We start from the raw sequence: 14,821 nt of genomic DNA, 5'->3' as shown, positions 1-14,821 counted from the left end.
TGTTGTTCGTTTTAAGTTTTGATAACTTGTTTATATTTTCCGTTTCTTTAAAATCTGCTTATTTTAAAATTAGCCATCAAAATGAAACATACTGAACAAGAACTTATTAGCATTAATATACGTAATTGGTTCATGTGATGAAAACTGTTTATTAGCATCTCGGGTTATCGCCCAAGAATTTCTTAATACGAGGGGTGTCTTAAATTTTGCGTATAAAGTTGAAATAAAACAGTAGCTCGCTTTTAAAGACTATTGTTTTTCGAAGTATTCTTCACGAAGGTCAATGCACTTTTGCATGCGCCGGAACCATTTCTGGAAACAGTTATTCCACTCGTTTGTTGGTACTGTCAAAATGACGTTTTTGAAGGCGTCGACTGCGTCTTCTCACGACTGGAGTCTGCCCCCATAGTCCGCTGTTGATTTTCGAAATGCTAAAGAAATCGATGGATCTTAGGTCGGAACAGTACGGAGGATGGTCTAACAATTCGACGTTTGGTTGCATTACAAATTTCGTTGCTTTGCGAGCTGTGTGGGAATTTGCAATGTTTTGGTGAAGGATAATTCATTGTTTGAGGTTGTTTTTTCTAAGCTCAACGATGACTTCCGCTAAAGAAGTGGTTGTATACCAATCGAGACTAACAGTTAATTGATCTTGCAGGGGAATTGTTGCTATATGACCTGCTTTTGAGACAAATGTCCCAACCATCTTTTTGGACACGCTTCGAGAACGAACGACTTTTGATGATTTTTCTTCACCTGAGAACATCCGAACATGCGATTAGCGTTTATTTTCGGGTTATGTGAGTAAATCCACTGGAGATACTTTATACGTTTTTAGAGTTTCCTGCGTTGATGCGGTCAATAGTTTTTTGACACCAATTGATCTTAGCTTATTTCTGTTTTTCGGTCAACAGATGCGGTATCCAATGGGACACTATTTTTTTACAGCCAATTCCTCATGCCAAATTTTTTGAATTGAGGTCTTTGAAATCTCCGATGATGCCTTAATCTCGGGATATGTCATACGTCGATCTTCCTTTACAAGCATGCGCACAGCATCGACGTTTTCCTGGGCGACTGTCGTTTTTGGTGCACTTGCCCTTGGATCATCGTTAAGGCTCATCCGTCTACGTTTGAATTCTTCATACCAACGAGAAAGTGTCGACTAATGTGGCGTTTCATTGCCGAAAACAGAAACCAATTCGTCGAGGCATTCTTGTTGAGATAATTGTCTTCGAAAGTTGTAAAATATTATTGCGAGAAATTTTTCTACATTTAATTCCATTGTTCGAACAACTTGTCAATTTTGACAATTCACTGGTATCAGTGGCACTGAAACCTTGGATTTAGGTTAACTAGAGATTGAAGTTTAGTTTTGTCAATGACATTTAGGTAATGCTGCCATCTAGGTCTCTGTATGTAAAATATAAAAGACAGCTCTCGTAGAAGACATCCTGATGTCAGCCGCTCAGAAAGTCTAAAGGAGCGTTCTGAACGAACTGGAAGCGTTAATTATGAAAAGAAAAGTCGAAAGAAGAGGGCTTTAGGAAAGGAAAATGAACTGGACATCAATTTATTAGCAGTAGAAAAGCCAAGTAGGTATTAGCGTAAGAAAAATTAGTCAGCAGATCAATGAGCTGTCAAAACTTAAAACAAACAACATCGAAACCATGGCAACGCATATTAATCCCTCTGATACTTAGCATGAATGCAGGTTTTCCTGAAATAATTAATAATTCCATTAACATTTAAGGTAGATATGACTTTATTTTATACCAACATGAAGAAACCTGAATTCCCTTTCATTCTATGTCATAAAAACACACTATCCTATTTGGGAAAATCAAGAAAATTGAAATTGAAAAGGTGAACGTTATAGTTGTTATGGCGAACACCCAGTGTGTATTTTTAGCTTAATGAGTATTCGTGCCTGCCGATGTGATCTTACATGAGAATCCATCGTAAAATTATCAAAAGCTAACTGCGATGTTAATTTTTTTTTATGAAATACTGTAAATGTTTGAACTTTCTTTTCAAATATCATAGCTTCAAGTCACTGCATCCCAAAGTAAACGGAAATCTAGGAACTAACACAGGCTCAAGAAAGAATTTTATCACGTGAAAAAAATGGAGGTGGTCCCGTTTAACAAAATTATACCTTATGACGACCCGCCTTTTTGGGATACCCTGTAGGTAGTCACCTGCATTAGCCTAGGGTGTTTAGAGTGTTTCGGAATGATAGTCTAATGTTTTAGCAGAGTAATCTACTAGTTATTTTAGGGGAAGATCTTCGTATGAAATTTTCCAATTTGGGTCTTTCCTGTCGAGATATTCCAGTCTCAGAATGGCTGAAAATAATCGTTATTTTCGTTTTTCGGTTACACTTAAAAATTTTAATTTTGGTACACATCATGAGCTAGTCGAATGCTCTTTTGTGTTGGTGTCTAATCTTTGACTCATATTTCTGGAGGGTGGGAATCAGCAACCCTTAATTTTATTTCTTTCAGAACTTTTCTTGCAATAGCCGATTTCAACAAAACTTTTTTTTTAATACATATTTATATTAGACATAATTTTAAAACTTTTTTCACTCTTGTCATTTTTTCAGACAACCAACAGTTTGCATGAAAAAAATAAAAATGTTTTTTTTTTACCCTATTAAGCATATTTTCGTCACCGGTTACTGATAAACGCAATAGATTATTATGTTGATGTTTTTCTATTGTTTTGTTGTCAAACAAATCGCCATTGGGCCTATTATTATAAAATATTTGTAAACAATTGATTCTAATACGAATATTATTGAATTAATTGATAAAAAATGCAGATGGCAAGATTGGCTACAGTTATAAGAATAGGCACTGCAATCAAGCATTCCTTTCTGAAGGTTAGCGATGTTTAAATATCAATTCGATCTCTGAAACCTAGACTAAAGGAAGGTAAGAAAGACGCAATCCGAACGGAACACTCCCTACATAACAACTGTTTGTACAATATTCAAATTCTAAGTGTAACCGTTCTTAAGAAAAAAAGAAAATAACGATTATTTTCCGCCAGTTTGAGTCAAATATCTGGACAGAAAGGATCCAAATTGAAAATTTTCATACTAAGATCCCTCCTAAAAGGACTGGTGGAATGCCCTGTTAAAAGATTTGACCATCATTCTGGAACACCCTATACAGGTTGTCGCATATTCAAATCTCAACATGGGAATTTCGGAAACTGTAAGAGATCAGAGTTGTTTTAATGTAGGTAAAGTTGTGTCTTATTGAAAGAAGTACTTTATTTTTTAAATTTTTTGAAAATTCCAATTATTTCTGGAGATATCCGGAAAAAACCGAAAATCACTATTTTCTTTTTATTTTTTTCTCCCTTAAATTAGAGAAACATGAAAGTGGAGGACACTTTCTTAAAACACTTTTTCCCGCACTACAACATACGTTTTTTAAAGGTACGACGTTCCGGTTTTTCAATAATATTTTCAATTTTTTTTTCAAATAGGGATTTAACCTTTTTTTTAAGAATTCGATCGATTCCAAGAATCGATAGTTAAAAAGTGACCATGTGTCACACTTACCGATTTGCAACGACTAAATGAAAAATATTAATTGTTCGATTTTGAACACATATTTTAAACATTCTGGTTGTTGATTCAGGTCTGGACTGCGGGCAGGCCAACGAATCGCACCACGGTTACCCATCCACTTATACGGAAATATTCAGTTGGGCAATAATAATATAAATAAAATAGTCAAGTAGGCCGTGTCTGTGACACCAATAGTAACGTGCTTATGCCTGTCATGTGATCAATATCTAATATTTATTGAGCAATTCATTCTGAAACAGGGATTTTCAATTTCTACCATGAAAGTGGACTAAGTTGGATGCAGCAATATAAAATGTAAAAACGTTGAGGTCCTAACAAAAAATATTTTTAATTTAGATATTACAAATCGACAAGTGTGACATATGGTTGTTCTTAAATTATCAATTACTAGTAAAATTTGTAAAAAAAATGGTCAGGTTCCCATTTGAAAAAAGTTGATGATGGTATTGAAAAACCGAAACGTCGTAACAAAAATTTTCATAATATGGCGCGGAAAAAGGTGTCTTAAGAAAGTCTTCTCCATTTTAATCTTTGTCTGTAATTTAAGGTAGAAAAAACTAAATAGAAAATAGTGATTTTCGGTTTTTTCCGGATATCTCCAGAAGTAGTCAGAATTTTAAACAATTAAAAAGGTAAAGTACTTCTTTCATAAATACACAACTTTGCCTCTTTTTATCGCCTTTTTACCGACTCTGTCTTTCTCTACGGTTTCCGAGATCCCCATCATGAGAGTCGAATATGGGACGTGCTATATTTCCCCATAATTGATTTTTTATGAAATTACAAATAGTCTCCTAGAAACTGAAGGGCTGCTAAATGAGCGCCTTGTCCATGAAATTTTTTTACGATTTGTCCTTAAAGTCCAAACACTATAAAAAGCTCTTTTTGCTGTTTTGAGCAGGCGAGATACAAACGAGGCAAAAAACGTCTTTTTACCAGCAAAAATCCAAAGCCTGGGCGTCTCGAGGACTTATCAAAAACCACTTCTTCTCACTTTTTGAGACCAATTAGCATTTGTAACATTCCGCGAATCAGTGCCATAAGCCGAGTTGCTTTTAAATTAGTTGGGTTTATTTCAGAAGATTAGGGGTCCTTGAGGTGTTAATTTTAGACCGAACAATCGCCTCTAGGTGACCGTAGCTCAATCCACCAGTAAATTTCGAAAATGAGACACGTAAAACTGCGTGCAGAAACGAGAATAGGGCTCAAATATTGTAATTAAATTTACCTTGTTGTTAATAATATTAAAAAGCTTCGCCGATGCTTAAAGCTCAAAGGATATGGGCCACGTTTTCCAGTAGAGAAGGCTCATTTCCCTGAAAGCCCTTGACTCTCATCTCTTCCTTTTCAGGGGTGAAATCGGGCTTGTAGCGTACTTACCTTTGGGGCAATCTGGGATTTAATCGAATTCAAATGAAAGACCGGGGTACCTGCACATAAAATCTATTTAGACATCAACATCATTATGAAACACATGTAATACATGATTTTAGACGAATATAAAGAACAGTAAAATTATCAAAGGCACAAGTTGGAAAAGTACAAAACAGATCTTCGAACATATTGCAACAAAATACGAACTTTTTGGAATGTTATTACGTCAACGTAAATCGTCGAGGGACTTCTTCCGGGAACCGAAGAAAACAGGTCTGTATTCTGCAGTGTGGGGCCTAAATTAACGAGTTTAAGTACAATGACTAGACTTTGCTTAAGGTGCGTCTGTCTTAAGTTTTATTTGACGGAAAAATAGCACCTGGAACTCAGAAAAAGGGTCACAGAGTGTAATATTGAATGTGGTAGGCCGTTTTTCAGACGAACCTATACAACGTTCATCTCCTATCCCGATTAAAATAGGTCTACGGTCTATGTATTGCGACTTTCCCTAATGTACAATATAATTGCTAATCAGAGAGAGAACTTAACTCCCTATCACACGCACTAATTCAAATTAAGGGCAACTGCAGCAATTGCGGTCTCTATATACAGGTTGTTTGCACAAAATGTTTATTTACAAAGGCAAGAATTGAACAATTTAATAATAGAGCCTCTAAACTTCTGTTTTCTTATTCATTATAGTATTTGATTGTAGGTGTTTTGCTTATTAGATCGCAAACTAAAACGTGTTCAAAGATTGGCTTTATAGGAAAATATACGATGAATTTTGTGAAACTTTCTTGGCACCTTCCGTATAATCTGTTAATCAACACCAGTCCCTTTAAATCTCTACATGCTCAGTCTCAGTAAACGATCAGTTTTCAACGTAAAAACTACACTAACTTTCAAAAAAACCGCAACACCAAGAAGAACACATCGCGCGTATTTCAAATTTTGGTACGATTTTAGATTTGTAAAGAGAAAGAAATTATTAAAATTTCGAGTTTCTATCTTAATGCAACATGAAGTTTTTCTTTGCTTGTTTATTGGTAACGACCATTCTTTTCGCAACTTTTCCTAGAGGTATATAGCGACTCGTATCACATTTAACGTTTGATAGTGCAAAATGCCTCCTGTTCGCCAAAATGCAGTTTACCGCCAATTAACTCCCTTTGAAAGGGGAAGAATTGTCGGCATGCATGAAGCAGGTTTATCTATCCGCGAAATTGCACGAAGATTGGGTCGAAACGTATCAACAGTGTTAAGAGCTTGGAGAGATTGGTCTAACAAAGGGTCAGCAAATCGTCATCGTGGTAGTGGTGGCCCAAAAATGATGAACCAACGAGAAGATTGGCGACTTCGTCGTTCAGCAACAGGAGGTCCGTCTGAAACAATACCGTCTCTTGGTGCTAACTGGGTAGCCACCCTAAATCGAAGAGTCTTCCTAAGGACGATTTATCGCAGAATTCAAAATATCGGACTAAATTCATATCGTCCTGTGTCGGGCTCCATTAACACGAGACCACAGGGTGGCCTGACTAGAGTGGTGTCGTCTGAAGGTGCAATAGGTGGATGAGTGGAGAAGGATCATCTTCAGTGATGAGGGTTGATCTTGTTTATAGCGATCTGGTGGACGGTTACGTATTAGAAGGCGCAGAGGATTAAATTTGGACGTTGTGGAAAAGCACCATTCTGGTTTAATACCAGGTGTCATGGTTTGAGCTGCAATCCATCCAAGTATAGCAATCCATCCAAGTATAGTAGTCGGTCTTCTCTCGTTTTCATGTATAGTCAATTAAATGCTCAGATATATATTAATAGTGTCTTAAAATCGGTTCTTGTACCATAAATGCGCGACCATGCTAGAAGCACATTCCAACAGGATAATGTACGACCACATGTAGCCAACGTTAATTTGAGGTATTTGGAAACAGAAAATTCGGATATCTTGCCTTGGCCGGCTCGATCTCCAGATTTATCCCCCACAGAGTACGTATGGAATATAATTGGTCGGAGATTACCACGTTTAGCTCGTCCTCCAGAGACCATAAATGAATTCCACGAGCAGGTACAGATTGCCTAGGATACAATACCACATGAAGATATTGACAATTTAATTTTGAGCATGCCACGTCGCTTGCAGGAGTGTATTAATTTAAAGGTAGATACCACCCATTATTCAATTTTTTTACTTATTCATAAAAATTTTCTTTTGATACTTTGATTGTTTTTATCCATCACTCAGCCCAACAACATGCCAAAATTTTAAACGTGTACAATGTGTTCCTCTTGGTGTTGCAGTTTTCTTGAAAGTCAGCTTATAAATCACAACTGAATTTACGGTACAGCCCGTGGGGGGTTTCAGTAAAATGAGAAACAGATTTATTCCATGACTTTGCTTCTGCTCTTCTGCAAAATTTCTGACAAACTTTCCTGTTAATTTCTGCTAAGAAAGCTGTATCGTCTGCGTTGATCGCTGCAAAAAGACCAAAATTGTTATGATTATTTAGTCGATCGCACATGGAGAATATGCAGAAGCAAAGAGATTCAGGTGGTTAGGCAGGAAGAGGAAGAATTAATTTAAGTCAGATGCTGACGAAGAGCTTTAAGAGACGAACAGTCTGCAACTCATTTTACCCCTAGAATTATGCACTTCCCATAGAAATGATTCGATATAAATAATTGTAAGGATAGTAGAAATGGTCAATGTCGGCTATGCAGTCAATGATGATGTTGGTAAGAAAAATTAAAGAGTATTCAGTAAATCTGAAGAACACACACAGAGCAATATATTGAAGAAATTGGTCATCGCCATAAGCCACACAAAAAAGCAACAAAAAATATCTAGAGGTCTGATAAACCGTCCAGTAGTCCAATATATTGAAAATGTTAAAATATCTCATTCATTGTAAATTTTAATGTGTGTTTCATATACAGTTTTTTTTTAATAGAAGGCCCTAATAAATGCTTGTTTTTTTTATTAATATTTAGTCAAAAAACTATTCACGTACCTATTGGTCTCCCAAATAAAAACTACAGTGGCGGACAAAAGTTTAGAAATTTTTTTATTTTTAATTTTTTGTTAAAATATGCTTTTTAAGAGATTCCTTTTATGCATAAAATTTTTATTCATTAATCGTACCATATTTGTATAAGTTGGTTAATTATATTGGATTTGTATACGTTTATTATTGAGGCAAGATAAGTTTTTTTCGCTGACAAAAATTTAGAAACTTTTCATTCATGTTGCTCCTCTCAAACTATAAAAATATTTTGGGTGAATTTCCAGTATTAATACTAGTCATGGGCAAAGCTAAGTGTATTTCAAATGATTTAAAAGAAAAAAGATAATTGAATTGCATGAAAGTGGTAAAAAATAAGTTTTTCTTGCTGAAAATCTGAAAATTAGTAAAAGTGCCTTATCCAAAAATTATAGCTGCTTCTCGTAATGGTGACAGAAGTCTTATAAAGACCAAAAGTACAAAACGTCCACGGAAAACTACTTCCGCTATTGATAGAGTGATAAAAAGAATTTCACAAAAAGATTCTCGTAAGACATCTCGGGAAATTAATCAAGAAATTTCAGAAGAATTTCATCTCCGCTTGGGCGAAAGGCTGTAAGACATCAACTAGGTAACATGGGCTTATTTGGTAGAATTACTGTTAAGAAACCTCTATTATCAAAAAATAATATCAAGTCTCGTTTACAGTTTGCTTGGAATTACTTGGACTGGACCTCTGAAAAATGGCGTACCGTTCTTTGGAATGTCGAAAGTTAATTTAAAATATTCGGGTCGGATAGTAGAGACTATGTAAGACGACCAGCAGGTGAAAAATACAACTTCAAGTATCAAGTACTAACAGTTAAACAAGGAGGTGGCAGTGTTATGATCTGGGGTTGCTGTAGTCGCTCAGGTACTGGATCCACTGTGGAAGTACAAGGAAGAATGGACCAATTTTAATACCGAGATATATTAGAGAATAATCTGTTGCCGTATGCGGAGTATGAAATGCCTCTTTGTTGGATATTCTAATAAGATAATTACCCAACATACTTCCAAGTTAATAAAAAATCGGTTTTCTAAAAGGGTGGATGTAATTGAATGGCCATCGCAATTTCCCGATTTATACCCATTTGAACATTTTTTTGGAAGTCCTCGATAACCGCATCCGTTTGAAAAACATTCGTAATAAGGCTGAACTTTTAGAAATAATATTTGACGAGTAGAAAAAAAATCCTAGGGACATATGTGTCAATCTTGTTGATTTAATGCCTGGAAGATGTCAGGAAGTAATTAACTCAAAAGGATATGGTCCCAAATATTAAGTTTCTTTTTTCCTATAATATAAATTCTTTTGTAAATAAAAGTTTCTACACTTTTGTCCGATTCAAAAATGTGTTTTATTTATAACTGATTTTTTCAATATTAATTTCGTTAATTATGCGTTTTAATAGTCAATCTCATGAAAGACTACAATTACATAACAACAGTATTTTGATAAGTTATCTTTAATTTCGACTAACTAAAAAATAAAAAAGTTTCTAAACTTTTGTCCGCTATAGTGTCTTTGCATACACCTGTTAGTTTTTGATTATTTCTGTACTTAAGTTATATAGCCATCTGTAACATAACGGGGCCATCTGCATCTTCATGCGGTCATCTATATTTCTTCATATTTTGTCTCTTCCATGTATTATCCCACATATGGATGCATGGCGCCATGTTCAGCCGAAGCCCATTAGGATCCGGGGATGAGGAAGTTAATGTGATTTTAATTTTGACCATTCAGCAACATTTTGAACCACTGTATTCGCAATACATGTTTATCTCTGACCCATTTTTTATGTGACCTACCAAGATGACTAATTTCTTCAGTATTTAGACATAGTATAAAAAGTTTGACTGGAACAAATTCTATAACTGACACTCGAGAGGTAACTCTCACTTACCTCTTGGTTTAATGCTGAAGCTCGATACGCAGCAATAATTATTCATATTTAGGTTATCTGAAGTGGATTCCTACGGTCTTTGCGTATAACCTTATGAACCGTAGGACACCCTTTCAAATGGAGATAAGATTTTTTTATCTGAAATTAGTCTGCAATCACAAACCTGGCTGCATTTTCGGCATCAGTTCGAATTTGAGAGTAGTCACAGAAGAACTAATAGAGATTTTGATCCCTATAAATATGGTATATCGTAGGGAAGTAAGTTCAAGTGAAGATGAGTTTGATTTAACATTTCTTAACCAGGAAATTACAGCTATAGACAGAGAGCTTGATGATTCAGAGAACAATAGCAGCAACGATGATAGTAATGAAGATGTCTAAGAAGGAGAAAGGTTAGAACAATAGACAGTGAATGTGACAGCAATAGTGACACTGCAGAAAACCCACAACCGAATAGTTCCGAATAGATTAGTTGTACAAAATCCGAAGAAATACCCTCGAGAGTACCGTTCGTAACCGACAATACTCCTGCGGTGCTGCACATATTCCCTAACAAAAAAGAACCGTTGGATTTTTCCAAATTATTTTTTATCAATGAAGTCACCGAAACAAATAATTACGCTAGAAAAAAGTCGGAAGGAAAGACACTATCACTGTACTCGATATGGCGAACGTAGCACAGTGTGACTATCGAAAAAATCTAAGTACTTCCTGTAGCTATAATAAATAAGGAGACAATGCCGTTGGCAAATTTGTAATAGTACTGATCGCGGAATGAAGTCAGTTACATCCCTTTTTATCCAAAACAAATTAAAGTTAAATTTATCCAAACACAAATTTACGAGAGACGATAGATTCAACCAGATTTTTTGGATGCTCCATCTAAAAACAATCCCACCACAACATGCAAGCCCAAGAACATGTTTCCAGCTAGTAATTCCTCGCCTACATAAAAGTAGACAAACAAAAAGAGTTCCGCAAACAATAGCGTTATCGTTAGCGTCGTGGGAATGTTGTTCGGTCGCGCAATAGCTCTCTATCGATGTACCAGTGGCGCGCGCGCGCGCGCACTGTCTGTTATCAGTAGGATCTGTGAATGCTGGTATGTAACGTTAGAGTGAGATACGGGGGATGTAACTAGGGGTTGTTTAAGGGAGATGTTAAAAAATATTTATTTCTTAATTGCATTCAGATGTTCTACTACACACGAGATATTCACGGCTTAAAAACCAATTCCGTGATTTTTCAACTATGGCAATGTTAACATCGCATTTTTTCTATTCACTGCTCTAGTTAACACATCTTGGGCGGGAAGCAACAAAGGTCGTTTTGTGTGGATGGAAAAAATCATTTTCTATGCCTGTAATAGTTATTTTACATTACGAGCCCTGTCTCGGCGAAGTTGGCCCAACAAAACATAATATAATAACTATTACAGGCACATGTTAATTACACAAAAGCCCACCGATAGCAATAATCCACCAATAATTCGTAAAAAATGATTTTTTTTCGTTACCTGTTTTCGATTAACAATCCGCACAAAACGACCTTTGTTGCTTCCCGCACAAGATGTGTTAACTAGAGCAGTTAATAGTAAAACATGCGATACTAACCTTGCCATAGTTGAAAAATCGCAGTGTTAGTTTTTAGCCCGTGAATATCTTGTATGTAGTAGAACATCCGAATGCAATAAAGAAATAAACATTTTTTAACATCCTCCAACAACTCTTAGTTACATCCATCATATCTCTCTCCAGTGTCATACCAGCACACACAGGCCTTAGGCCCGCCTCCCACGTGCAGCCATTTTATTGCCGAAATAGAATGTGCGGGTTTAAATAGAATCCCGCGCATGTATGATTTTTTAGTTGAAGCAACTCAAAAATGTTTAACTTCGCTGGTTAGTAAATAGTTGCACACAGCACACATGTCGTGGAATTTCCAACACACTTGTTCAAACCTGTCGCCGCGCATGGACGATTTTTTTGGCTGCCCTGTAATGTACGAAGTTAATCCCAGAAGTGCACGACCTGACATACAGGGTGTCTCTAAAAGGTCTTTACAACGCTCTACCATAGGTAGCTGAGATCAAAATAAATTAATTTAACCACATTTGTCTTAGTTCAAGAGTTGATAATAACTGAGCTACAGGGTGGCACACAGCAACACAGCAACAGAGCAACAGGGGTTAATTTTATTCGCCGCATTAATTTTGGTGTGCGTGTAAATGGTGGGTATTTTGAACAGTTACTTAATTAATTTTTTAATGTTTTTTTTAATATTAAAAAATAAAAATTTAGAAAATTACATTCCTTTCCATTTACTTTACAAGCGTTTCTCTCGAAAATTATTGCTGTTAGCGACTTGATTAAGGTATACCTTTTTTAAGCAAAAATGCCACGCAAATACGTTTTTCCATCCAAAACTGGTTTACTGTTAAAAACAAAAAAGTTTGAAGGACCTAAACAAGTACCTAATGCGTATACGTGGGGCCCTCTGCGATTTACCGAAATTTTGTTTGTAGATATGAATTCCTCATCCTGAAAAACCCCCTTGTAGAAAATTTTATGAGTTTTCCTCTTGCCATTTAATAATTATGGCTAAAAATTGAATTTTACATTTCAACTTTGTCACCCTGTAGCTCGGTTATTATCAATTTTTGGACTAAGGCAAAAGTGGTTAAATCGTTTTATTTTGATCTCAGCTACCTATGGTAGAACGTTGTAAAGACCTTTTAGAGACACCCTGTATAGATGGCGACTTTTTTGTTAACAATTTGCCTATATCACAAAGACCTAACCTTAAAAAGCTTTGTCTAAAGCTTGAGGGTGCTATATTGATTTATGTTTGTTTTGGAGTCGTTTTTATAAACGCTTTTAGAGATTTTGTGAGCATGGAAAAAATTGGTCATCGATATGTACTTCAATACTTTCAATTGAAAGGTCTTGATCCGTCCAACATCAAAGCGGAGTAAGATTCTACTTTGAGGGAAACTGGCCCTTTGTTAACAACAGCAAAATATTGGGTGGCAGAATTCAAATGCGGTCAAGACGAACTCCACAGTGGTCGCCCTAATAAGGTGACCACTACAGAAACTATGGAGAAAATCCACAAAACTGTACTGGAAAATTGTCAGTTAAAATTACGTGAGTTAGCAGATATGAGAGGATTTTCAAAGTGCTGTACATCGCTTTTCGACCCAACAATTTGATATGAAAAAGCTGTATGTAAGATGAGTGCCGCGATAACTCACAATTGAACAAAAACACTGTCATGAAGATCTTTCAAGGAGTTTGGCGAAGCTTCGCACCAGTAAAGTTGAGTTTTTGCGTCGATTCATAACCTTGGATGAAACATGAGTTCATCATTTCACATCTGACACGGAAGAGCAGTCAAAACAATTTTTTTAAAGGAGAGAATCGGTTCCAAAGAAGGCGAAAACTATTCCATCTGCAGGAATGGTGATGGCATCAGTTTTTTGGGTTGTATGTGGGATAATTTTTATCGACTGTATTCTTAAAGAAAAAACAATAAAAGAAGAATATTATAAAAATTTATTACAAGAGAAATTAGGAAAAATTCACCGCATTTGGCGAAAAAGAAAGACTTGTTTTATCAAAACAACGCATAAGCTCACACTTTTGTCGTCGCTATGGCCAAAATCAGTCCACTTGGATTCGAATTTTTTCCTCACCCTCTCTATTCACCAGATTTAGCCCCCTCAGATTATTTTGTATTCCCAAACTTCAAAAAATGGTTTAGTGGAAAAAAAATTGCCAACAATGAAAATGTGAAGTCCAAGATTAATGCTTATTTTGAAACACTCGAAGCCTCTTACTACAAACGGGGTATAGAAGCCATGGAACATTGCTGAGAGAAATGTGTCAATCTCAAAAAACACTAGATTGAGAGATAATAAAATATTTTCCAATCTTTTTTTCTTTAAGTGTTGGGTCGAGTACTTCTGAGACTATCCTTGTACTCTTATAGTACGGCTATGTATGTCATCATTTTTTCAATCTTTTTTGTGGTGACACAGCCAGACGCACGTTGGTATGATATTCGACGTCCCAGAACGTTCAATAAATTGTCAAAACTTCGAATGCTCATTCGGAAATAATTTTAAAAATTTATCGAGTACTCTCTCAATCCCTCAAACAACTGATGACATTGTCCTTTGAAAAGTATCCGGCTTAAAATCGGATGAATCCAAATTCGCTTTCCTTTTAGTTTCTATTTTCGTGCGATAAGAGCACAAACACATGCTATCTCGACAAAATCCGTGGCGAACTGACCACTACGATCATTTTTGTTCGAAGAGGTAAAATTATTCAGTTGCTTGTATGCGTACGCGAAAGTTACCAGCAACTTTTTAATTGCGTCCATATTTATACTAGGTGTATAAAAACTGTTGAAAATGATTACCTCCAGCTAGGATGCAATAATCCGATCTTCTCCTAACTGACCGTCACACTCTTTCAAAAACACCATGGTCGCTTCTTATTGAATTACTTTCAACAATGATCCAAGTTTTCAAATCTCCCCCATCTTTTGCTGGAGTATTATAAACTAATAACTTTAGATACCGTCATAGCACACAATCTAGAGGGTTTAAATCCGGGGATTCAGCAGACCATAAGTGAGGTCTATCTCGGCGACAATTCTTTGTATCAATGAAGCGAAGTTCTCCATAAATGGATTGATCGAGGTAGACCTCACAATGACTACTTCAGTCGAGGTAGTCATTTCCAATAGTTCTTGTAAATTAAGAAGCTTTACATGTAATATTTAGTAACAAATTGATGATGTTAATCGAAAATTTTTCTCGCCCTATATCTTCAAAACAAAGAAGCTTTTCAAAAATCACAAAAGGACAAAATATTCTTAGA

General features: G+C 35.9%; 1 protein-coding gene across 2 annotated transcripts in view; it reads right to left on the bottom strand.

Annotated features, from left to right (window-relative positions):
• Nucleotides 1–5,034: 5,034 nt before the first annotated feature.
• The window catches only part of Plc21C (Phospholipase C at 21C), a 49,721-nt gene continuing 39,934 nt past the window's right edge, over nucleotides 5,035–14,821 (bottom strand). For both annotated transcript variants that reach the window (XM_066396123.1, XM_066396124.1), the window contains exon 17: nucleotides 5,035–7,457. In XM_066396123.1, coding sequence (XP_066252220.1) covers nucleotides 7,300–7,457 — 158 coding nt within the window. In that variant the 3' untranslated portion in view covers nucleotides 5,035–7,299. The remainder of the gene's footprint in view (nucleotides 7,458–14,821) is intronic.

This window comes from Euwallacea similis, chromosome 13 (genome assembly GCF_039881205.1).
Source record: "Euwallacea similis isolate ESF13 chromosome 13, ESF131.1, whole genome shotgun sequence".
In the NCBI taxonomy this organism is placed as follows: Eukaryota; Metazoa; Arthropoda; class Insecta; order Coleoptera; family Curculionidae; genus Euwallacea; species Euwallacea similis.
This window is presented reverse-complemented; position numbering and strand designations above follow the sequence as displayed.